General features: G+C 47.6%; 1 protein-coding gene across 6 annotated transcripts in view; it reads right to left on the reverse strand.

Annotated features, from left to right (window-relative positions):
• trps1 (trichorhinophalangeal syndrome I) overlaps nt 1-19539 on the reverse strand; it is a 65980-nt gene extending 46441 nt beyond the window's left edge. Inside the window, exons 1-3 of one of the 6 annotated variants that reach the window (XM_057020334.1) lie at nt 19362-19539; nt 19073-19262; nt 6306-6680 (exon numbers count right to left, since the gene is read on the reverse strand). In XM_057020334.1, coding sequence (XP_056876314.1) covers nt 6306-6318 — 13 coding nt within the window. In that variant the 5' untranslated portion in view covers nt 6319-6680; nt 19073-19262; nt 19362-19539. Of the gene's footprint in view, nt 1-6305; nt 6681-9853; nt 10087-18598; nt 18912-18985; nt 19263-19361 lie in introns of those variants that run through there. The other 5 variants (XM_057020336.1, XM_057020340.1, XM_057020335.1 and 2 more) reach the window with 5 other exon arrangements.
• Nucleotides 19540-26998: the final 7459 nt, after the last annotated feature.

Consider the following 26998-nt stretch of genomic DNA (forward strand, 5'->3'; position numbering starts at 1 on the left):
GGGGAACACGACGGCTGAAGGGGATGGATTTCTGTTATCGGCCCTGATCACCCCCCACCCCCCTAAAAACCCACAGATGAGCAGCTGTTGTCCTGGTCGTTTGGCCCACTTCCCAACGTGCAGTGTGAAAGTGAACCAAACCAAAGGTGTGAAATTCTTCAGCGTTCCCCCGACTGTCCTGGGGTGGAAGAGGCAGTGATGTCATGGCAACGCTCAGCCGGTCCGTGCCCCCGGTGCTCTATTCTGCCAAGACAAGAGCAGGACCACCGGGACCCGCTAGGCCAGCACCGCTACGCAGCAGCCAGAGGAAGCGGCGGCGGCTAACAGAGTGAGTAGCGCCTGAGCATCATTCAGCTACGAGGACGGGACATCTCCCCCGTGACGGCAAGACCCTACGCCACCAAAGTGTCCTTGGGCAGGACAGCGATTTTACCCAAGCCCCCACGTCCCAGGGGCACCGTCCTGCTGCTGCTGAACCTCCAAGTCATTGCGAGGGGTGAGAATTCTCACTCCCGCGGATCAGTATCACCAAATGCTTGTGGACTAGACTCACGGATGTTCCGCGCCTCCCCTCGCCACTAAACACTCTGGTGGCAAATGATGGGCCTCCCCCTCCTTCTGTCCATGTGGCACTCTTCTCCCTGACGCTTTCCCTTCTTTGCCTCTCCTGTCCTATTATGGACATAGCAGCAGAGCCGCTGTCAGGACGCCTGAAGGTTTGATTCACCGTCTGTCCCCGTCTCGGTGTGTGTTAGATAGCAGATAAGAGCCATATATAAACAGCACTTGAAAGCAGAAATGTAAATGTTTACAAGTCACGGCAGAACAGACCATATCAAGATACCGGAGAGAGGGAAGGAGAGACAAAGGGAGGGAAGATTAAGGGGGAGTTGAAAGCAGGAGACTGCAGCCAGGGCTCCGGTCATCAATACTCCGGCGGAGATTTAGAAAATCAGGAACTATTAATCCGCTGCTGAAAGCGGAAGGAGGCGCCGAGAGGTTCGGGAACTTCTGAATGCTAGCGCAGTAGCGGCACAGGCTGGCACCATGCTCATCTGTGCGCTCCCGCTGGCGATCTTTAACATTCTGGATTCAACTACGAGAATTTAATGATAATATATCGATAAACACGATTCCATCATATTTAAGGAAAGATACCGGCTGGAACAGAGCGGAAAGGGACAAAAACAAGAAGAAAGAGGGAAGAAAAACACAAATCAAGGCCAGAATAAAGAATCAAAGATACAAGCAAAAATAACTGCAGGACAGTGTGTGTGTGTGTGTGTGTGTGTGTGGGTGTGTGTGTGTTGTGTATTTTACATCAGTCCTCTGCTGTTGTTTTTTCTTCCTTTTCTCAAGATGTTATTGTTTTTACAGCTTCACCTTAGGCAGGCCAGACCGCTGTACACACATTTACACACGATCAGTGTGTGTGTCTCTCACCACGCACACACGTGCACGCACACACACACACACACACACACACACACACACACACACACACACACACACACACACACACACACACACACATTCCCATACACAGGGACCCCCTAAAGGGGCCTTTTTCGACACTGGACCATATGGTGCTGACTGGCGCACGGAAATAATTCCCAAAAAACAACACATGCTCGTGCGTGCCCACACACACACACAGAGACACACACAGAGCACAGAAACATGTTACACACACACAGAAAGCAGTTAAACCTGCTGAATGAATCGCTGCCTTGTTCAGTAGTGCACTAATGCTGAGAACCTGCAACAGAGATTATCACACACATCCACGTGTTCAAACACACACACACACACAACACACACACACACAAGCTGCAGCTCAGCATTAGGCATTCTAGGACACTTATCCATCAGAGAGTTGCTTTACTTTTGCTCTGAAAGTTAACAAGGAAGAGCTAGAACCCTTCACACACTGCTGGAGCCATTAGCTACACACAAGCTAATGACTGATAGATCCGCTAAAAACTGCTACTCAAAGGACTCGATCAGCATGTCTACTCTATATTTATGCTGAGCTTTAAAATGCAGGCGCCGTTTCTTAATGTATTTCTAACACCTGAGCAAGTGGAAAGTGGGTTTCACCTCAGGGGAACCGGTGGCGATTGGCTGCCGCCGGGCTAAAAGCACGTTGTTTAAAGCAAAGACGGAGACTGTTTCACTGATGTGACAGACTGATTATAACCTGGCATAAAGGACGTCATATTCTGCCCCGTCACATAAACAGAGGGTGGGATTAACTGAAGGGGACCAAACTAAGAGGAGCGTTGGGTTGGGTTGGGTTCCACTGCAGGAGGGCTTAAACCTGCGAGCAGAACCGTGTGACAAACTCGGAGAGAAAAACAAACACAGCAGACACCACCTTATTAAGTCTGCTCAGAGAGGCTCATAACATTAATCTCCTAAAAGGCGCGCTCATCCCGCCTGTCCTTTTCCAGCGCGCTTCAATCAATCGCCATTATTTCAAAGGAATTAAGGCAAAACTTTTCTACTGAGAAAGTTTAACGTGGTGATATGATTCTCTGCGGCGTCACTGTTGCATCTATAAGGAGCGCCGACTCTGCGGGAGTCGAACCCAGACGTGCTTGTTTGTTCCAGGCGAACGTGTCACGGGCGTCAGATTTTTAAAAATCCATGCTAACATGTTTCAGGGCTGATTTTTCCAGGTCTGGGATGAGTGACTTCTATTTAACATGACGAGATAAATGACTCGTGTCCTCCTAACTCATGGGAGGGAGGGAAATACCTGTCAGGTGGCATGTTCAGCATGTACAAGTGTAAATGAGCCACTCACTGCATGCAAATACCTGTCAGGTAGCTTGGAGATTCAAACATTTGGTATTTATTTCTGCCGAGTTGCCAACTGAAATAAATAGGACTTGAGGGTAAATGAACAAAGTTTTGATGGACGCTTTGTTCGCCTGCCGGCGCAGCTTCGTTCAGCGCCCCGTCTGCGCTAGCGCTGGCAACGCACGCCGCGGTCCACTGTGAAATCCACGCACGGCGATGGACTCGCTCATTATTTGGCTTAGATGTGAACGTGAAGGGGGGGGGAATACCAGCTGGAACCAGCTAGACTGCTTTTATTGTTCAGGCAGGTCGTTCTGCTGCTGCCAGGCTGCTTGGCTGCATGTGGTGGCTTTGCCTGACGCTAACAACAGCTCCAAAACTAGCCATCGGCCAGTCGGCTCCCAGTAGCTCTCTCCTTATCGGCTCGGGTAGCTGGTGCTCCCGAACTGGCAGCGGCGTTATCGGCCGCGGCCTGAGCGTTGGCCTGCCGTTGCTTCCTCCCCCGACCGGAACGTGACTCGCCCAAACCTGCACAGATTCTTAAAAGTGTCCAAAAGTGCGAAGCGCTGTCCATGTTAGCACCAGGTAAACCCAGGGCAACCCTGTATGCCAACGCCGGCTTTCTTGAATGTTTTTGTCCAGGGACCGTACGCCAACGTGGCGGTAGTGGAGAACGTACACGTGTGTGCACACGCCGGAGCACATCGACTACCCCTCGTATTAGCCGCAGGTTTTAGTTGGAGTTTACGTGAACTTTGGCTGTCCGGTGACGGTTGATGTGGATCAATTATGAGGTTTTCATTTTTTGGCGAGGACCTGCTACCTTTTCTCGCATCTTCACCCCTCCACCAATGAAGGACCATCGCTAGCGTGCAGAAGAAGCCGCTAACGTTATCACTCTTCCATGAAGAGCGGGGGCGTCACCGGGCAACCAGCCTGTTTGTGATGGCATCCCTGGTTATCTTGCACAAGAGCCACGGTGTTGACGCAGCTCATACATGACACATAATTGTGACTGTCGTGACTAATACGGGGAAGGGGGGGAGGCATCAGCAAAATAGAGGTTTAAGCGGAAAAGTGTTTCAAACAGTACACACAGGAAACTCCGGCGCTGACTCAGCAAAAACCCGTGCGTCTCAGAGTGGGCTCATCTGAGTGACTTTTTCCCCCTACGGACGTACCGGGGGGAGGCGCACGTCTGTCCCGTTCACCAGCATATGGATTAAATAAATACACTTGTTCACACTCGTTCACTTGGCTACAGCCAAACTGAACAAAGAGAAAAGAGAACAACCCCACGCCCGCACCAGCGCACGCCCAAAAGAAATGGCACACGCACGCAGCATCTAAACAGGTATCCACAACACAAGCTAACATCAGAACCAGTTAAATATGTACATAGATGGGCGCAGCGCGCCTTCCCGCAGGAACAAGTAGTGACACATAGGCAGTAATGAAGGCGTCGGGAGGCTCCACACAAACGTGCCAGATATACAGACGAGCTTTAATGATGCTAACGCAGAGATTTAGCATCAAGCCAACCTCTTCTTTAGCACGGGCAGCCGAGGGGAAGACAAGATGCTGACCGGAGCGCGGGGCCCTCGCTAACAACTGCATCCAGGCTGGTTAATGCCGTTCAAGGGTGCGTGATGTCTGGAATAAGCCGTGCAAACCTGACAGACGAATCGGGGGAGGGAACATGCTTCACCTCTGTGAAATTTCTAATTAGTGTCAGGGGGCGCTGGCGTCTCGCCCAGCAGTCGCTGAACAGACCAGCGCGGCCTCCCGTGTTCCTCGCGGCTCGGAGCCATTTGGAGTCTCCAATCGCCCCTCGTGTTGGCGTTTCTGGCCTGGGGGGGAGGGGAGGAAACCCAGAGGTTTCCCATGTAATAGGGAGGACGACTAACTCTGCCTGGATCCTCTGTGTGAGGACGTGCTTGTGCTTTAAGAGCTGACAGTGTTAACCGCTGCATCCCATCTAAACTGTACTTTTTAATCCCCCCCATACACACACACACACACACACACACACACACACAGACACCTTGTTTTTTCAATCCACTCAACTCATTTCGGACTCTTTAAATAAATCAATCATTAACCGAGCAACAAATGAAGTAAGTAATTGCCCGGACAGCGAGCGACACCTCTCTTATTAATCCTCAGCTGCAGAACTGATGGGCATTAATGGGAATTGATCATAATTCATTGGTGCATGGACGTGTGTGTGTGTGGGGGGGGGGGGCACAGAGACAGACCTGGAGACAGAATGAGTGTTAGGTAAGGGCAGAGTTTAAATGGCCTCTGTTCAGAATGATGAATGAGTGCTCCTTGTTGTTTCTAGCTCCCAAGACACACACAAACACACACACACACACACACACACACACACACAGAATAAAAACACTGGCACAAAAAGCTGCATGTGTACGTGTGGGAACTAAAAACAGTCCATCCTTCTGTGAGGCGGTAAACAGATGAGGTCACCGAACACACAATGAACAACCTGTTGACCCACTTTGTTCAAGTGGCTCTACAGGTAGCTTTCACCCCTCAGGACCAGGTTCTAACGTCATTTTTGGCGTTTCCATGACAGAGGAAGGGGCAGGGTGACACTCTGAGAGATGAGCTGAGCTGCTCAGAGAGGGAACACCTGAGGGATCACTTCCTCAGAGCAGCACAGACCCATTTTCTGGGGCACCAAAGTCTCAATGCGTGTGGGGCTGCGTGCACTGTCTCCTCTACGTTCACCCAAAAGTAAAGTCTGCAAATAATCTGCAGGTTCAATCAGCCCCGGGACATTTGGAAAATATGTAGATGCACACTGAGATAGTTTCAGTCCTCCTTCAGATTTGGTGAAAGATTTAGACTCATCTTTTGTGGAAAGGCTTTTTCAAAATGGATGCGACATGCTAGTAGATAAAGCAGGAGAACTTTAAAGGTCCAAAACTTCAAGCCTGCTCAAACACATCTACTTAGCTGGCTACTGCAATGCATTCTGGATGTGTTTACACTGCTGGGATTACTATAATCTCTGTGGAGGGGCAGAACTTCGCAGCATTCGTGAAGCAAAATTAGCAGTTATGTCATAAAGGTTCAGTTTCGAAGGCCCAACTGAGGAGAGTTGCCTGCGCGCTGAAGTCCTGGACCTTTACTACGGATCACAGCCGGGCTTTATGTCCTCACAAAGGAGCCCAGAAGTCCTCGGCACGCTCACTTCCTCAAACAGTGATCACCGAGATGGGTTCAGATTACAGCCCGGCTTCATCTCCGTCTGACTGAACCAGCTGCAGCAGCCGGGCTGGGGGCAATAACGCTGATCCGCCCAGAATCGCGGGGCCCTTTTAAACCTGGCTGCAACGTTTGGGCCATCAGCAAACACAAACGCTTCATTAATCATGAATAAATAAGGAGAATTCCTTGATTAATGGGAGAACATGAGATAAATCCGTCAATAAAGCCTTTGTTTGCGGACCACCGTGTATAAACATAGATCCTACCTCTGCTGCTCATCAGGTTATAAAAACATCATGGCGGAAGGGCCTTGGCATCAGCACCGCCACAACCTGGTCCAGCAGCCGCCAGCACTCCCCTCCCGGCGCTCCGCAGTCTAAAATCCCACCATTCCTTCTACCGAGTCCCCGTAATTCCACAGAGGTCGGCGAAACGGCCGAACGTCTGGCGAAGGTGCTTAAACTCCGTGCGGCGGCGTCTGCGTCCACCGTAGCAGCCGGTCGGGGCGGGTTTGAGTCCGATGGAACGTGCGCGGATCCGTAACTGAAGTATTACACAGACGGGCCTCCCTCCTCCTTCTTCTCCACTTTTTTTATTCCACTTTCGTCACAGCGGTCAGCGTCCGCTGCGGCGTGAAGCACCTGAGGAACGACACGCGGACAAACATTAGTCGTGAGGGAAACATGTTGGATCCAGACTCCCGATAACGGCGATTTGCCTCTGGCCAGTTTTGCCAAGAGGTTTGCTGATATATTTAGTTCCCCCGCAGAGACCTCAGCCCTCACGCTCTCCGACTTTTCCCGATTCCAGACAGACTGCCGTGTTTTCCACATGCGAAAACTGTTAAATGGTGCTAACAGGAAAAGAGAGCGATGATCGAAGCCACGTGAATTTGCCAGCAGTTTGGTTTCATCACACATCTTCTGTCTTTTTAACCCTCCAGGGTTCAGGGCCACAGCAGGTTTCTGCTGGTTTAATCACCCTGGGTGGGATATAGGATTAATCCATCCTTTTATTAAGAAGGGGAGTTACCCAGGAGACCTCAAGATACCGTGGTGTCACGTTCACGTTGGGAGCTGTGACCTTTGACCTGAACCTCTACATCCTGGTGTGATCAGGTGACAATCATGTGACTCAGACAGGAAGTGACTTCATCAAACTGGTGGTATCAGCTGGATACGAGAGTAACCTTTCAGAGTTTTAATAACGCGTCTATTTTACAGTTATCCTGTTCGGACCATTATTGATGGAATAAAATGCCGATTTGTGTCATTCGGCAGAAAAGAGTTGTATGCATGCTTTATTTTAAGTATATATGTTTACCGCTAGCGCCCAAATTTAACATGCATATGTTACAACAAATATCTCAAATAAAAAATGATCTAAAACAAAAAATTCATTAAATGTTAGACACTGTCCCACTGTGTCTGAGGAAAGGGGGTAAGATTCTTCTGAGTTATAGAGCAATTCTTTTGAATCAAAATGAGGGAAAAAAAGCATCACTAAGTTAGTTTTGTCTAATTTTACACATCAGGCTCTCAGAAATTTTCAAAATGGAGGACAAAGTACGTTCCTAATTATAATACGGTAACAGGTCCAAAGTTCTAGACTCAAACCAATAAAAGGCCTCTTTTCCTTCAAATTATTAATAAGCAACCATCATTTTATTAATCGCACTAAAAACGAGCGTCTGAAACAACCTTGCAACGCTAAAACACATTAAAATCAAGTGTTCCGTGAGTCAGCAGCAGCAAAGTGACTGCAGAACGCGCCTAGCAGAGCATGAAGGAATAATATGAAATCAGAAAACAATTACAGCCTGTGGTCGCCATCAGCAGCTCCCTCTCACCGTCCACACTTATTACCCCCTCCATTTCAATATTGATCGCTGTTATAAACCCTGCTGCCATCACTGAGCCACTTCCAGGCATTAATACTCCGGCACTACGCTCTTCGCTCCGAACGTCTACAGTTAAATGTCAGACTCTGCGTCTTCGTTCCCCCTTTTGTTGCCCCAACCACAAAAATCACCCCACCCTCTCTTTCTGTACCACTCCTCTCCCTCCCGCTCTGCCACCCCTTTTTCCATATTTCCATCCATCTCTCCTCTTCTCCCTCTCACCACAGATCTAAATCTGAGTCTGTATTTACACAAAGCCGGTTTTCTCGGGTCAGTCCGAGTCGAGACGGCGTGTTAGACGAAAGGCAAGCCGTCGCACATGCGCGCCACTCGGGACGAGGGCTATATTTGGAACGGGCTTCGCGGTCTGACGCCGCAGCTTTATCTTCCACGGGCGCTTCTCCGCAAAAAAATATTAAACAAAAGGGAAACGAGCAGGAGGTAAAAAAAGGAACTGGACTGGAAGGAGCTTCCGGTCTTTTTCTCGTTCACCTGGGTCTGAACGCCAACTTGGTCTGGGCCGCCGAGGCAAAACTCGACGTGGCGGCTATTCAAGAGCTGGAGTGTGTCATTATCTGCTGTTTGAAAAGAAAAAAAACCCCAAACAGGATCGTTGGCATGGAGAGTAAAGAACCTCATGAGTCAGGACTGAAATTATGAGTCACTTCAAAGACACTCCCATCCCAACACTGGCGTTCTTCTACACATGAACATGTGAGATTAAGATACTGGGAAAACCTTTGCTGCGTGAGAAACGCCCACTTTTTCTGTTTAGAATACTTGATAAACACGCTACAAAGATGTTCGCCGCGCGCGATGGTTGCACACCCACTTCTGGTTCGTTGGGAAACGCCTGAACGTCGACTTCATAACCTACATTTGCTCCTTAATAGCTGCCGCTGGGAAAGAAATACACCTTTTTCGCCCCCTGAGCCGTGTTTCTCTCCCTTCTGGATCCTCTCTTTCAGTACCGGTTCAGAGCGTGACCGTGATGTCACGTCAGCGTGAGCATCTGCGTTGATTGGACGATAAGAGTCCTGGAATCCTTGGAGGTGCCTTATCTGAGTGTTTCTTTTCTATCTCTCCATCTATCTGTCAGTCTGTCACTGTTCTCCTTTTTTTCCCCAAGTGTCACTGTGGCTGAGACCCCCCCCCCCCCCCCCCCGGACCCCCCAAACCTCCCTCTGCATATCTGCCCACCATCCACCGCAGACGCCCCCTCCTGCGCGCCCGAACGCCTGCGCGAGCGTGTGTGGTCCGCTCCGACTATAGACCGTTACATTGTCCCAGACAGGTTGGACCGCGCCACTGGCCAGCAGACCGGGGGGGGGGGGGGAGCAAGGAGGGGGGGGGGGTCCAGGGAATGTTTGTTTTTCTGTTTCCAATTTGGTCCAGCCTGAGGAACTCCACACTCCACTCCGTCTCAAACACACCATTCATGACGGCCTGACGTACATGATTACACACAAATGCTCACCGCTTACACACACACACGCACACAGACACACACAGGAGCGCTACCATGACAACCACGCTTCACTCAAAGTCCGTCAACATCAGGGGGAGAGCCTATCTCTCCCCTCATCTCGTATTGTGCTCTGATTTGTTATTGCTAATGCCGCTCCAAATTACACGCCGCTCAAAGTAATTACGCTGCTTTCTTCCGCATCTCTGAATGACTTTTCCCCTCTGTCCCCGGCTTTGAAAGGCCTTTTTGATGCGTCTCGCAGCATTTTTGGATGTTGTATAGACAGAGTTAAGCTCCGTGTTCCACCAATTAGAGCACAGAGAGCGCATTGTTTCATATTCAAGTCAACTGTTCCATCTGAAAGGGATTATTTTAGCGGAGGCCGGTTCTGTTTGGATTCAAATATGCTAATAAAATGTTAGCATATATAAATACGGACTGCTTACCCAACATCACCTTTAATTTTCTGATGTGTATTCAATCCCCTAATGACTTGATCACCCGCTCAGATATGGTCTCCCTTCAGGAACGTGGAGCCCAGTTGGAGTCAGCAGCTTTCAGGCTCCTCTCAGCTCCTCACCTGCTCCGGCAGGTTGAAGCTCCCCAACCCTGTTCAATTATCAGGTTATATTGTGCAGCTCTGAAAGGCAGACAGCATCTTTCTGCCACCTTGGCATGAACAACAAAAACTCCTTTATCGCTTCTATTATATGGTAGAATTGGGCGTGGTCCTCCTTTAAATTCCATAAAGCAACGCCCAGCCACACACGTTACTCTGACATAGACACACGTATTCGTGACTGACGCTATCGGCCACTTCCCCCTCAGGCATTTTCCTCTTCGCACTTTCTATCTCCTCCTAGATGATCTGCTAACGGCTAACGCTTCTTTTTGCTTTTGCGAGGCTCGCGTTGTTGAATCTGGTGCTGGATTTGCATCACAGGACCACTAGAAAGGAAACCCAAGAATAATGGCAGAACTGTTGCTTGTGTGAGAAGGGCCTTGAACGACTTCAGCACTTCTGTTTCCTGTCTGGCACAAGCGTGCAAAACCTTGAAACGGGCTTGCACGCAAAGTCGTTGGTTTTCATCTGAAATGCGACGTGGAAATAAAACAAGTCGGAGATGAGGATTACACTTTAGTGGCCATTAAGAAAGTTAGCCAAGAGGAGACGTAAGCCCATGGACCGCAGGCGGGGGTGAACCCGACACGCAGGAGGCGCGCGTGTGTGTCCGTCTGGGTCCGGCCGCTGACCACGCAGTGCACATTATCACGCGCACATTTTCCGCTGCTGCAGAATCGGACGTTTCCGGCCAGCCGAGGGTGGGGGGGGGGGCAGGCAAACACAGCAATGCACACAGAGAGGAACGCAACGGAACATTTTCAGACTTTCTATTCCTTTCTGGAAGCTGGGTTCCTATTTTCTGTCTGCCACCTCAGTCAGGTACAGTTTGCTAGTTTCACTGACATCACTTCAGGGATTCCTGGTTCTCAAACTCATCGGAATACTGACAGGACCAAAACAGCACTTTAATATGGGGCGCTAAAGCGATCGATAACAATCTGCTGAACTTTAGGGGCCCAGGCATCGTCTAATGCATGTGTATAATGTCCCCCCCCCCAAATGCTTTAGCAGCTCTCCTCAACATACTGGGGGAAGGGGGGGAGCCCCAGGAGCCGCTGACAAATGTGAAAAACTGTTAAATGATTCAGGCGATTTCAGGATGAAATATGATGAAATACGAGAGCGACTTTAGCGCCTCGATGCTAAACAGCTGAGCTATTACCTTCTTATAAAGGCTTGTTTTTAAACTCATCTTTAGTTATAATAGCTTATAAAGTGCATTTCAGCTTAAATAAAAGGTCAAAATCTGTAATCTTATAAACAGAAACATGCTTGGTTGGTTCTGTAGCATTGCTAATGCTAATCTGTACTGCTAAAAATGTTATTACTATTTAAGTTGTATTTTATCTCCAAATATGACAAAACTTATAAAGTTCATAAAACAGATCATACTGATACATACTTAATAAAAGGATAAAAAAAACTTTTTTGTTGTAATTTGGACATTATCTATAAAACCAAAAGTCATCTACAGCTAATTAGCGCTTGATGAACAACATTTTCAATCTTGGCGCGTTAGCCGCCGGTCGGGCAGCTTTACTGGAACACAACCTGCCAAATTAAGCCCAAATCACTTCTTATCTCGTCACTGGACGGCCGCTTTAAACAGACACCACAATAAATCAGCATTTCCCTCCCAACCCTTAAGAGACACAACCTAAAAAACTAGCTTATCTTATCTTGTGAGAAAGGCCCGTGTGGTCTAACTTAGTGCCGACTTTTCTGAGCGTACGCGCGAAGGCTGGCTGGAGAAACTGCCGACCGTCTCTGAACGGATCGAGTCCGGCCGCTGACATTTTTACACGCCGAAATCTTTCACGGCTCAGGTCCCGACCTCGCTGAGGGGGCCGGAGAAGGACGATGCGGCACAGACCCTCGCGGTGGCTGCAGGTAAACTCCAGACTTGTGTGTGAGGAAGAGCCCAAAAGCCACGGTGCCAAACAGACGCCGTGCCCCCCCCCCGCCGTGCTTCCCCTCCCGCCCCGGCGCTAGCGGCCATGCAGCGACACTCACAGCCCGAGTAAATTTAAGTGTCAGCCGTAAAAGTTTGCCAGTGATCTTCCCCCTTCCTCCCCCTTAGTCTTCCTTCTCCCTTTGCCCATGCAAATGAGGCATTCATCTGCCCCCCCCCCCCATACATCTGTCCTTCCGTTTAGTTTAGTTTCTTCTCACTTTGTACATTTCCTCCCTGTCATTAATTCAATATGGACAGTTCTCATTTATTTTACTAGCAGCCATCGACAGCTACATCTCCCCTCTCCCGCTCCCTCCTTCCCCCCCTCAAAACTTTCCTTTTGTCTTTTTTATCCTTTCTTCCTCCACCCCCACTGCCAACTGATCGCACACATATACACACACATCTGACTGTGAGCCTCTGAACCCCCTCCACGCACACACACTTGACAAAAGTCTGAAAGACCCCCAGATGTGTGCCCCCTTCATTTCCATTTCAAAAAGAGCCACCTCCCTCCATCATCCATCTGTATTTCTGCACGCACGTCTTCACGCACCGTTTCAAGAACACCTACACACACACACACGCGCGCGCACACACACACACACACACACTTAGAAAAGCAAGCAGGAAAAAAGAAAAGCAAAAAGCTGACTGTGACAAATGATGGCTTATCAGAGTGGGGCTTCCTCTTTTGGAAGCTGAAAATAAATAAATGCTGACTGTCAGAATTATTATTTACCAAGGACATGCTGGCGGCGAGAAATTTACAAATTTACAAAAAAAATAAAATGCTGTAACAGAACCCTAAGCTAATCGTGTTAGCCAAACCATGTTGTTCAAACGGCTGCTTTTCACAGTAAAAACGTAATTAAAATCATTTGGGTTTTAAATGTTTTGTCCATTCAGCTCCTCTCACGTAGTAGGGCACCATCAGGGGTGATCTCAGCCTTTAATTGTCCATCCCAGCACGAGCAATTCAGGGTCGCGGCGTGATGTAACCAGGGAATGATGTGTAAAGTCGGACGAACAACGGTGAGCTTTACAGCAGCTAACAACAGTTAAACTTTCACCACAGGAGCAGAAACATTATTCCGCCGTTTGCCAAATGTTGCTAATTGTGCCTGGAAAGCATCGTAGCTAACTGTGCGATGGTTTTTATTCACCCCTTTTCTTTTGTTTTTTACAGGTTGTTGCTTGAAATGACAACCAAGAAACGCCGTGGCGAGTTTATTTCCGTTTGATTTGCTTTCTTTTGTTCTATTCCTGGAGTATTTGTTAATCTTTTCAATAAAAAAAATCCATTTCTGGCATAAAGAAAGCATCAAAACTCAGGCCCAAGAGGGACTGCAGCTGCAAAAACCATTATCAAACACCTGAAATGTAAAAAGCTGAAACGGCATTACGCTCAGCTCCACTAAAAACTGCTGTGCGTTTCCTGTTTTGCCTTCCATAGCGAGAGCTAATCTCTGTAAACTACAAAGCGCACGCACTTGAAATTCATTTGAGAAAAAAAAAAAAAAATGTCCTGACTCATTGGGTTTTCGCTCACAGCTCCACTTTGCACAATATGACTCACAAAGGCGCGTTTCTGCCACCGGACGTGATCCTGAACGGTGCCGATCCAGAGCCCTGAGCCGCCATTAGGAGAGGTGAAGCAAACTGAGCCTATTCACACAGGTGACTAGCGCAGGTGTGACTAGCGCAGGTGTGACTAGCACAGGTGGGACTAGCGCAGGTGTGACTAGCACAGGTGTGACTAGCTTGGTCAGGACTGGGCTCCAAACCTGGGTTCCTTCTGAGCGCCGTGTGGCCGAGGTTGGGCCTATAACCCATGAATTAGACTTAAGAGACTCATCCTTTATCTTCCATCTGAAGTGCCTCTTTTAACTTGACATCAGTGCACGTAGCAACGGCTCACGTGCACGATCGCCCCAGTGGACGGTGTCCAGGTTTCTGCAGGAAAAAAGGCACGCTTGTACGTCCTGTAAATCATACTTTTAATTTGACGGGGTGCCATAAAAAAGTCTGGCCTTTATTTTACACACACTCGTGCGCGCTCGTCTACTGACAGACGCACGTGCGCACGCACGCGCTGCAGTGAGGACAAAGACTACTTTGAAAAGTTAATCAGCCACCAGATGTTTAAACCAGATCCCAGACTACGACACTAATGGGGCTGCGCACGTGTGTGCATGTTTGTGTGCGCGCGTGTGTGTGTGTGATTAGTATCAAAAAAGTTGTTTAATACCTGTAAAGCCACATTCAGACACAGACACATTATAGTTTTATAATGGTTAAAAACAGATGACAGGGTTAATATTTACACACACACACACACACACACACACACACACACACACACACACACACACACCTCAGTATGAAGCACAAAAGCAGCAGCTGGCAAAAATGACACACCGCAGCCAAGACCGCCACATCAACAATTGGAAAAAAGGCTTAACCTGACCTAAAAAGATGCTGTTAGCAAACAGGCGGCGGCGTCTATTTATGCTGCCAATCCAATTTAACCGGAATCGTCGACCAAGTGGTAATCGGAAAGATCGTGCGTCCCGTCCACGTGGCGCTGCCGGGCTTCCACGCCGCTCAGTAAAGAAAGAAGACGCTTTTAAAACCTGAAGCAGAGGAAGGATTCAAACAGAGAAACGATAGAGAAACGGCGTGTGTGTTTTCCTGTTTTGACTAAAACAGCCAGCTAACGGTTCAGCTGTTACGGTTGAGCGATCAATAATCAATGAGTCAGTTCAGCTTCGACTCATGATAGCCATCAGACAGACAGGATGAGAACAGATAAGTGACGCTGCTGGTACGAGTGCATTTCGACAAAAAAAAACCTGCGGCTCTATTCAAATCTGCACCCCCTCTGGTAAAAAAAACCAGAGCGAAGGCTGAGATTGCTGGAGATGAATCACATTTGCTTCTTGAAGAGTGTAAACAGGCTGCGAGATCCTGACAGAGTCCAGATTCCAATCAATCAAATGGATGGCATGCAGATTTCCCCGTCTTTGCTTCGATAAATGGCGGGGCGGGGGCGCTCCAGATGGTCCCCGTTACGCTCTCCGCGACGCAAACATTTAAAACACATGTACGTTTGTTTAATTCGCACAAATCTGATCAGGCTTTCAAGACCAAACAAGCTGTCTGCTTTGTTTCATAACAGCTACTGAAGTGTTTACAGGAACGTACATTTTTCTGCTAATGACGTGCGCTCCTCCATATTTCAGCCCTTTATGCTTCCTGCCTTTCAAACGCCGGGGAACGTGCACAGGAGCAGCACGCACGCTCAGGTGAATCGAATCAAACGTGAAAAATTGGCCGCCTGATAACCCCCCCCCACTTCCCCGTTGGAAACCGCGACTGAGCTCAAATTCACTTCCAATTAGCGCCTGATTTATCGGGAGGTTAATTGAACGCAGCCTCGGGACAAATCGTCTGAACTCGCCGGCAGTGATTGATAACCCAAACGTCAGGAAGTGCGAGGGTGAGTCAAAAAGGTCCGAGCGGGCGACTCGTGAGGCCACGCTTCGAGCGGGAGGGTTCCAGGACGCTTTGAGGCGTCAATTAGAACCATTTGACATCGTTCACTGGGCATTTTAGCGCTCTGAACCGACGCGGGTCGTCACGTTCAGCTCACAGCCGCCACGGATAACCGCTGAAGACTTTTTAATGTCCTCTCAAATCAAATTGTCTGGTATTTAAAATCAAAAATAATCAAAAACATCGCAAAAGCGGAGGGAAAATGGGAGTCGCTGCAGCCTAAACCAAGACCATGTGCTGGTGATCTGAAGCAGGCCGTCTGCAACGCAAACCTAAAATAAGAGCAAAGACATTAAAGACAAAGTCGAGCCTAAACAAAGCTGCGCTAACCACAGACCGAGCGGGGATGACATGGCGGCCATTTAGCATCAACTTTTTCCAGAGCGATTTCCAGTAAAAGGGCAGCAGGAGAATTAAGTCGGATCCCAGCATCACTGGCGTTACGAGCGGCTAATACGGAGCAAAAGAGGAAGCAGAACAACGCAGCCAGACAGTTTAATAGGACAGAAACGGTTGTGTCCTTGGGATACGGGCTAAACAAAAGACTAGCAATAAAGAAAACTGCAAGTTGGAGATGCTGGGGCCAAGACAGTCGGGATGCCAGAGAGCTCTATTATTTTATTTTCTTAAATAAAATACCCTTGGCAAATAGTCGTTCTTTTTCATTTAAAGTCTGTGAAGATGGGATTCTAAAAAGACAATTCACTCCAATTTGCACAGGCTGATTTATACTTGAGCATGGAAAAAGATTGATACCGCCTCAAAATCCCTGAAGGAGAAATCTGTTCCTCTCAGGCTTTGTGGAACCTGCTTAATCAGGAGCTCTGAAAGAGTCAGACGCTTCTGTCACAAGTTTCAACGCAACCGGTGTTAAACCCCCCCCAGGATTTGGATTACGGGAGTTTTGAGTGTGCTTGAATGTGACGGGGAGTCCGGCTAACGGGTTAAAACGAGGCGCTTGAACAATAATAACATGTGCACAGCGTTATAACACATGTGTAGAGGAGGGTCCGTGTCAAGGACGATATTTTAGCATGTTTATTGATCTATTTTGAAGCAGAATAATGTTAATTGGGATAGTTTCATTACTTCATTCCACTTTAATTCCAGTTTCAGCATCTAACGACAATTAGCAAGCGCTTGGTGAATCAGGACTTCCTCGATCGTCGTGAGCAAATGAAACGTTTCCCCGTCGGGCCCACGGCGGCGCCGCCGCCGCCTTTGAGCCGAGCGGAGCCCCGAAAGCGCGGCAGGCCGCAGCATTCCCAACAGTTGTTCCTGGTGTCTTACAGAACATCAGGCCGTCAATATAAAGGCAGGAGACACATTCCAGCTAGTTGAACAGGACGTTTCTGACTTCCCTCCCTCTCATTCCGCCTTTCCAGAAACTTTCTCTCTTCCCAGTCCCACCACAGAGGCTGCACATATTGCAGCCATATGAGTACGAAACAGCCGTCTCTTCACACACACACACACATGCACGTGCACACACACTGCTGTAGTCTCTCTCCCACTCCCCGTCTCCCTCACACACATACGGGAAAGAGTTTTACAAGCAGAGGTTCTCTTTAGGAAGTCGTCAACTGTTTTGACGTTTAATAGCAGCTACGAACAAGGCCGTGAGATACAATAATATCCAGTGTCTGGAAAGAGGAGGGTTTTTAAAAGCTGCACATTGATACAACGCTGGATCTAATTGCTTCCACACATTTTAAGCGGCGCTCGTTAAATGTTAGCAAAACGGTTTCAAAGCGAGGGCCCGCGCTAGCTGCGGCTGTGGGAGCAAAGGATCTAAACGATCTTTTAAAGTTAAAAACGCCCAATGTGTTCCAAGGCTGCGAGGTACACCTCCACAGCTCACAGAAAGACATATACACACGACAGTTGTCTTTAAAAGAGGACATTTCAGAGGCCACAAATTGTCTGGGTGCTCCCTTTTAAATGTGGCGCAAATATTCCAAACCTCTCCTTAAAGCTGGGAGCTTCAGGTTGGAGTTTGGAAGTCGCTGATTTCCAACTCTGTGTCCTGGGGCTACATTTTCGGGTCGCGGGCCGCAAGTTCTCGTGAGCATAACCCCTTTTTATCCATCACGCAAAACTTTTAAAGAGGGCTGTTGTGTGGAACGGCGGCGGAACAGAGATGCAGCAGCGGCGCCGATTTGCCGGGTTATCAACAAATTAGCTGCTTCATAAAACAGAAAAGTGGACGGAGAAAAGGGGCCGAGGAGCGCGGGGGTCGCCTCCCAAAGCCCGCTCCGCTTTTTATCGCACTGACAGAGTTTATCTGCCGAATAAAAGTCCATCTGGCTGTGGAGCGGCTCTTTTCGGGGGGCCACATTTGGCGATCTTGTGAAGGAGTGTGTTTAAAAAAGGGGGGGGGGGGGGGGCTTCCTTGCAGTGTGCACCTCATTGTACTGACTTCACATACTCTGCTCTCCCCACAGAGTTGTCATGCCTACCCGGCTCCCTTATCTCAAAGGAACATCACAGTTTCTTACAACTGGGGGAGAGGTGGTGGGGGGTGGGGGGCAACTTTCTCAAAGTTGATGGGGAAATGCAACTCCTGAAGTTCCTGCAACAGTGAAAAAGAAATACCCATCCTCCCCGTTGAGGACTTGTTGCCCTTTTGAGGAGCCTTTACGACAATTCACATCCACCATGCGCACTTCCGAACAATGAGGTGCCACAAGAAAGCAGAGAAGAGGGGGAAAAACAGCGCCAACGGGGGTTATAAAGCACTTGATGAAGATAATCGCCCCGACCTCCATTTGCGCCGTTTCCACACCAAAACAGTGCGGGCATCCGCTCGCCTGTGCGGCGGGCGGCCGTCATTTGAGGAGGGGGAGAGCCGCGACGGCGAACTTGAAGTTTGCAGCGATGAAGAAAGTTATCAATGAACGCAAGGAGGCTGGCGGACGGTGCAAGTCACACAAACCATCCCCAGCTCGTATCGCGGGCTCGACCAGGATGCTGCTTCTCGGTAAACACCCGACATATAAATTAAAAAATAAAACGGAATCAAAGAGAAGCGTGAAATAAAAGTTGTGAACCTACTTGAGGCGACTCCGCGTCCCCTGTTTGGCTGCAGCACTCAGCAGTAGCCTTCCGCAGTAGCACCCCAAATTTCTATTAGTGTTGCGTTTGGGTGTCCTAACCCTAAAACGTAAACGGCCATGTGAAGTGAAAGCGCCGCTGCTCTTTTCCTCCCCCTCATTCAGCAGATCCCTCTCTCCTTCCCGACGCTCGCCCGGGCCGTTAGTTACATAAGACGCAAACCGACCGCTGCTCGTCGTAAAAATAATTTAACAAAAAAAAAAAAAAAAAAGGCTAACCCTCCACTGAGCACTAGTTTGTCTCCTAAACACACCACTGATAGCCCCGGATGGCTTCCTCCGGGGGCGACCAAATCTCGTCCCCCTCCTCCTCCTCCTCTTTTCTTACCCGAGAACGCGCTTTCTCGCCGTCGACACCTCCATGTCAGCGGGGGCTGAGCCACCATGATGTGCGTTTTTTAATGGAGCCGCTTACCTGTTGATCACAACACATTAGCCTCTCTTTCTCTGTGTGTGTCTCTTCCAGCAGCCTGTTAAAGATGGTGGCTGGATGGCTGGCAGGCAGGCAGGCTGGCTGGGCGGCTGGCTGCCTCGTCTCTTTGTGGGGACTTTAGTTTGTTGATGATGTCGGACGGGGTGACTGTGTCTTGGCTGTTTTCTTTGGTCTGGGAGGGAAAAGAGAGACGTTAAGGCTTCGCGGCGACACTGACACCGACTGATAAGTGAGTTCGGCCGGCTCTGGTGCGTTCACGCTCCGAGCTTACATGTGTTATTCGGCCGCCCTGGTTCTGCTGGCCGCGGCGACCCAGAAAGGAGCAGCTAGTTATCAGTATATACATATGTATATATTCTTATTTTCTTTTTTGGTTCAGACTTTTGTTATCGCCCGTCTGTGACAGGACCTCTCCTGTCTCTCTGCGGGCATTACGTCAGAGGAGGAAGACACAGCAGCTCTATTAATATCGAGAAGAAGCCACCCGAAGACTGGCTCTTAAAGGGACACGCACCCTAATCGGCATTATTTACGCCAAACCTGAAGTCGGCCGACACTAAATACAAACGCCGACGCTTTAAAACCACTGGCGGATCCAGCTACTCGGGGGACCGAGCCCCCACCCCATCCACCCCCCACCCCCGTGGTTTGATTGGAAACCATTGAAATAGTATGAAAATATGCGCTGTAGCGCTTCCCAGAAGTGGACTGTAAGTTTCAATTTAACTATTGTAGTGTAAAGACCATTTAAAGAGTTTCAGTTTCGGTGATAAATTCATTGAAAAGTGCAACTAAAGAGACTGTTCAAGAACCAAATAGACAGAAACGTAGCACCATTAATATTACATAGACATAGACAGACTGTTTATTACACTCTGTACGCACACGTTTTTAAACATACATACAGCATATGCAAAACGTGTGTCGGCACTGAGGTAGGGGTTTTTGTGCCCTGCTCAAGGGCATCTCGGCAATCCTCTGGAAATGGTCAGCATCTCTCCTTCCAGCCCACTTTCAAATTTGGTTGGGCCTCAATCCACAAATCCTCCAGCAACCGCCATCCCAGTAAGTCATTGTGATAATAAGAACACTTCTTTCGTAGTTGTGTCAATCAGTCTTATATCAGATATTGCCTTTTTAATGCATTTATCTTGTGTTATTAATATGCAACTATGCCCTATGGACCTGGCCCTGGTGTAGAACCATCAAATACCACCAGTCGCGCACTATTTAGCATCATTGGTTGATCAGTTTCCTCTGTAAATGGTGCCAAATCTTAACCAATCAATTACATTTGATCATTGGTGAAGGTAAGCAACAAATAAATACAATGTTTTTGGATATTTCCCCCCTATAATATAATAATCAGAGTGCTTATTTAAAATCTCTTTCAAGCTGAACTGTGTGGTCAGTTCATGTCTGTGACAGAGCTGGAGCACATTTTGGTGCCGGATGCAGCAGCAGTGATGATCAGTTTCCATCACAACATCTCTGCCGTTTCTTAAAGGCTTCTTAAAGAAGCGCTTTGTCCAGAGATGTGCCCGCATTGTTCTGTATTTTAATTTTAGCAGTGAGGAAAAGGTCAGCGCCCGGCAGCTATATTTAGAGAATCTGCTCAGTTTGAAGACACGGGGACCAAACTCGCATTAACCAACACCAGCATGTTACTGGGAACGATGTTGCGGGAGGTTAATTTGAAAAGTGGCTTCCGTGCCCAGTTCAGACCTGGAATTATTTTACTACTTGTGTTAGGACTGATTATATAGATCAAGGTGATTCAAGCTGAGCTAAAGAGAACGCGGCTGTGGACAATGTGGCGAAAGCAAACTGATAAATAAATAATCATCCAAACCTTTCCATCAGGTGGGAGAGTTTAATTCCCACAGCCTGAGGCAGCGGTCTGCTGCTTTGGAAGCAGATGCTTCAGCATCTCCTGCCACATATGAGGGCCACCATGCTGCAATCAGCCTGCCTTGGCCTTTTGTATTCACTGGATTTTTAAAATTTATTGATTCAATTGTAATAGTTTGATTTTCATCTTGGGTCCATCAAACCATCGATCTATCACCACTTTATTCATTATCAGGGTCTTGGAAGCATTTGTGTTTTTGGTGATGGGAAGGAATGGAGCTGAAACCCACACAAACATGCTAACAATTGGTGTTTTCCACAACCTTCTCTACTGTTACATACTGTACTCTACTCTACACTGCTCTGCTCTACTCTACTCTACTCTACACTGCTCGGCTCTACTCTACTCTGCTCTGCTCTACTCTGCTCTACTCTGCTCTACTCTACTCTGCTCTGCTCTACTCTACCTTGCTCTGCTCTGTGCTACACTACACTACTCTACTCTGCTTTACACTACTCTGCTCTTCTTTGCTCTGCTATGCTCTACTCTGCTCTGCTCTATGCTATTCTACTCTACTCTATTCTACTCTACTCTGCTCTGCTCTATGCTACTCTACTCTATTCTATTCTGTTCTGCTCTGCTCTGCTCTGCTCTGCTCTGCGCTGCGCTGCGCTGCTCTGCTCTATGCTACACTACTCTGTTCTGCTCTGCTCTGCTCTATGCTACACTACTCTGCTCTGCTCTACTCTGCTCTATGCTACACTACTCTGTTCTGCTCTGCTCTATGCTACACTACACTACTCTGCTCTGCTCTATGCTACACTACACTACTCTGCTCTGCTCTGCTCTACTCTGCTCTACTCTGCTCTGCTCTGCTCTGCTCTACTCTACTCTGCTCTACTCTACTCTACTCTACTCTGCTCTGCTCTACTCTACTCTGCTCTACTCTACTCTACTCTGCTCTATGCTACACTACACTACTCTGCTCTGCTCTACTCTACTCTGCTCTACTCTGCTCTGCTCTGCTCTGCTCTACTCTACTCTACTCTGCTCTACTCTGCTCTGCTCTACTCTGCTCTGCTCTACTCTACTCTGCTCTGCTCTGCTCTACTCTGCTCTATGCTACACTACACTACTCTACTCTGCTCTGCTCTGCTCTACTCTACTCTGCTCTACTCTGCTCTACTCTGCTCTACTCTACTCTGCTCTGCTCTGCTCTGCTCTGCTCTGCTCTGCTGCATGGTTCCGCTGGTTTTTGGTACAGAGCAGTGAAAACCCACAGGTGGTCCATCCCGGCCACGATAAAGACACACCCTGGTTGTTTGAGGCCCCACACCAGGAATCAAGAACACCTGTTTTCTCTGTGCCGCTTTCTTCCACTGAATGCACATATGATGCGTTCAAGAGCATTTTTTTACTGTTCAGTTCAGCGTCGCTATGATGACCAGTCCCATTGAGGCTGTGGTCCTATTATTAGTCAGAAAACCAGTATAGTAGAGTGGCGTACACTTCCAATGGAGACGTGCCATTTTCCTGAAGGGAAACCAGAACCTTGTTGCTATGAAGCGACTATGCTAATGCCACTCCATCCTCCATTGTATTTTTTATTTCAACAATCACTTTAAATATACATCAAGTTTCAGGATCTCAAAATAGATGGCACGTCAAGATAAGGCTCCAAATCCTGTCCAAACTCATAACTCATATCCTCGGGCATTTTTACATGCACTTATCCAAATTTGATGTCATCTGTCCTTGGAAGATCAGAGGTGCATGCATTTATTAACTTCTCTGTATTGCGTTTTTAACCAGAGGGCAGAGGAGGCCTGTCCCAGCATGATCCAAGGCTCAATCAGCAAATGCATCATAAATGATTATCCACCTGGAGGAACAAGCGCGTTTGGTGATCCATTAAGGGAAACACTCTCAGTTAGCTTCTGTCCTCTGATCTACATCTCTTCCATCTTTCATGAATATCCTGTTTAGCATCCAGAGGTTTTGGTGTATGTGTGTGTGTGTGTGTGTGTGTGTGTGTGTGTGTGTGTGTGTGTGTGTGTGTGTGTGTGTGTGTGTGTTTGGGAGACCCAGAAAATATGAAGTCAGGATAAATGAAGGAAGAAACACAGTTGGGTGATTTTAATCTGCTTGGGCAGCAAATATGTTTATATGATGGCCGCTATAGAAAAGCCTTCAAGAGCGACAGAACGACATAAATAATGAACCCCGCCCATATTTGTTAGCTGGGTTTGAGAAGCACGCCGCTGCATGAGGCTCTCACGTTCACAGGGCACCCTTAATTACGTCACTGGGAGAAAGACGAAGAGCTTTTGGTGGTTTTTATTTGAGACGATGCCCTTCAGTAGCTAGAGGTGTTTTTGCTAACAAAGGCAGTAGAGTAGCCTCTGGGCAAAGGCGCCGCTGGATCCATCACCAACTGTGCAGTGCAGGTTTCACTGGACTGCAAAAAAAGTCATTGTAGCCTCCTGTCTACCAGTAGTTCACATCTGTCCTCGGTGGAGGACATTTGGGACAATGGATATCTCCTAGCCACAGCATACTACTGCATTCACTCCTTTTGCTCTGTACAGAGGAGTTCTAGGGCACTTCAATGATACCAAATGTAAAGGGGTGGGGCTTTGGAGGTGTCACTTCCTCGTTTTGGAGGAAGTCAAACTCATTCGTTGCCTTTTTAACATTTATTCTGGGACTAACTAGTCACCATCAAGGTTTCTTTTCACATGTATGGCGTCCACTGCAGTGGACACATGATGTCATAAAAATAAAAACTTTTTTTCCCCAAGAAATTGTTTTCAGTTTTCCAGTTACCTTACAAAGAATGGGCAAAGAAAAAATGTAATGTGACAATTTTTTTTTGTGGTAGTCAGGACGATACCTATCTCTGTTTGTTTGGATTTGCTTTTTGAATTTTTTCTTCTTGGATTTTTCCTCTAAACTCTGTTTTGTACGTCTCAATTTCATCATTTGATGAGGCAGTGGTAACAGGAAGAACTAAACGCCAGGTTGGACGCGGTGACTGCTGACTCACCGAGAGAGGCACACCTACGTTTTCCACATTAGCTGTTTTTCTACCTTTCAACTTCTTCAACCTTTCACTTATTCGTTGCCACGAACCTCACGCGGGAATAAAAGTCAACTGGTGTCAGAAAACCTGTTATTACGGGTCTGAGATATGCCAGCAGAGCCTTTCAAAGGTTTTCTGTGTTTCAGATGATGTGCAGAGACAAAGATGGCAGACTTTGCTTCATTAGTTAGCTTAATAATTACCTAGACATGTTCCCACATTGCACAGTATGGCTGCTTTAAATAGATTCAAAGTGGCAAAACAACCTTTTCAATGTGGATTAAATGCAATGGAGAAACCTCGTTATTTCACCACAGGAAAAAAACTCACAACCTATACTTCCTCCTTCTAAACCCGCAGTTTATTTTTTATAACTGAGACGTTCTGATAGGAGGTTTATTCCATATTTGCTTTATCTGGGAGCTGATGTGACTCAAATGGGAAAGAAAGGAACAGGGCTCCCTTGTGATGGGCGCTAAGAGCTAAAATCAGCGTGATTAATGGAGGGAATAAATCTTAAAAGTTGTGCTTGTCCGTGCTTTATCGCAGGAGACAAACATCTTAGCGACAACAGAGTCAGTTCAAATCAGAGCCGCCATGTCTGATCTTAGCCACCGTCTTGTATACGATGTGCAGAGATTTTTTTCCTCTCTATATCAGCTTCCTTTCCGAAGAGAGAGAATCGGAGACTCCCTCTGATGATTCCAAATCAGCCTGTACCAGCACCGTTGCGTCGTGTCTATTTTTACACGTGGGGTTGATTTTTCTCCCTCGTCTCGTTGCAGCGTGCGTCCCCGCTAATGACACTTTGCTGACAAATTTAGATGATGTTCGTGAAAGATAAGTACAGCTAGGCCAGGCTACCGTGACACCTTCTTCCGTGTTGCAGTCACGCTGCTTTTGGTTTCTCCACAAAAAGCTGGGAGTTTATCGAGCAGTTCACAAAATCAGGAGAGCTCAAACGGTGAGGCAGCAAAAAGATGAGACATATCTACAGTAGCCAGTTACATAATAATTAATTTACTGTCATCTCATCCAAACCACTAGGGGGCAGCGGTATAGTAATCTTTACTTTTTACGAAGCTAAAGATGGGAAAGTTAGAAATCCCCCTGTAGCAATAACCAAGTAGCAATAATGGCTGACTTTGTAACCATGTTAAAACCATCCAGTGGACAAGTGTATAAATGTTAGTTATTATGCTACTCAGTGTGTTACTCCTGACCTTAGCTTCAGCTTTTGAGGCAGATTTGAAGCTGCAGGCAAATGTCACAATGATATCTTTGAGGAGCTCTCGCAGATCAGGCCTCGTGGAGGGGAGAGGATCTGCGGAGCCAGCGTAGCGCCGGAGACGGCTGGGATGGTGGCGTGCAGCGGGAGGTGCGACTCTTGCAGAACGATTCGGCTGATCGTGACACCGATCCCCTGATGCAACTGAACGTTTTTAGACCAACCTTTCACGTCTAATGGGATGATTCATGGGGTCATTTTTCACTTTGCCACATTGCTCTTCAGACCGCTGACAGCTTGGAGCTGTTGCATTTTTTGGAATAAGATAACACACTGAGGGAAAAGCCTCTGCCCCGCAGGGAGCCTCTTTCAAAATGGCCTTGGTCATTATGTCCACGCAGAGGACTCGCGGAGTCTAATGACTCTTATGGGTTACTCCAACGGTGCTGTAAATCAACCACCGGCCCTGCGTGCTCAGACAGTTAATCTAAAGCGCATTCCCTTCCAGCAAAATGTAAATGTGAAACGATGAGAGACTCAAACTTTGGGGGAAAATAATTTTTCCTTCCTGCACCAGGCGGCTGATGCAGAACTTTCTGCACCAGTCGGTGGAGTTTATGAAGGTTCTGTTGCGGCTATTTAAAATAAATGTGGTCTCAGGAGTAAAACGTTCAGTTTATTCCTCGGAGGAGATAAATGGACCTCTGGTTTTACTCTGTACAGGCTGCGAATCGATGAAGAGTATCATATTTAATTTTCCCTTAAGTTGCAACTGCTGTTGAACTATAATTAATACATTTCATCTTGATCAATTGCATGCTATTCAGGAGTAATTAAAGATACACGCTTCTGTATTTGCTATAGTATTAAAGCCTGAACCACTCTTCTTTGGTATTTACAGTTAATTTGGTTATTTTATTCTATTTATATATGCATTGGAATATTATGTAGTGTGTGTCTGACTGCAGTAAAACACGAGGGAAATCGTTTTGCAAAATTTATGCACAAAATTATACACATCTGCTGTGAGGAAATTCACTAATCATCAACACAATGCTGTAAATCCCTTCCTGCAGAGTGACTGATCATTTATTATTCATAGTGTAACAAGAAAGAAGTAGAATAAATGAAACGTTGAAGAGCATCTGGCTTCGGATCAAACAGGTTCCCTGCATCTCGCCGCTGTTCTAACCGATGTTAGCATCCACAACATGCTATCTATCATGCTATACTGAGAGCATATCTAAAGCTCTATATGTTGACTGGTAATTGCCAAGCAGACCATAATGTAGCGTTCTCTGGTTGCATGTCAGTTCTTCTCGCGATCCCCACCTGCAGCTAGTAGCGGGGATTCTGGCGTCTCACATCCACCCGGTAATTGTGTTAGAATAATCCAGTTAGGAATGATTGTTAGACTGCTTCAACACCGGTTGGGACTTCTGGCTGTCAATTCAAATCAGATACTCTGACTTTCTTGTCTTTACTGTTCGGACTCCCACGAACGTTTCGGAGCTTTGGTCCATTTTCTTTTTCAGATTTCGGGCCCCTGAGTCTAATGTGAGTAGTTTAGCTGCAGCAGGGGCTCCTCGGGCCCCTTCTTGTTCCATTTTAGTCTGTTACCTGCTCTCTGTGAGAACGGGCCTGACAGTCGTGATGAATGTACTGTAAATAAACTCCCGTTCAATGCCAACCCAAACCGTGCTGTTGATTTCCACCGCCACCGAATGGGATGGTCTATATTTTCCG

The sequence above is a fragment of the Takifugu flavidus genome, chromosome 21 (assembly GCF_003711565.1).
Source record: "Takifugu flavidus isolate HTHZ2018 chromosome 21, ASM371156v2, whole genome shotgun sequence".
NCBI lineage: Eukaryota > Metazoa > Chordata > Actinopteri > Tetraodontiformes > Tetraodontidae > Takifugu > Takifugu flavidus.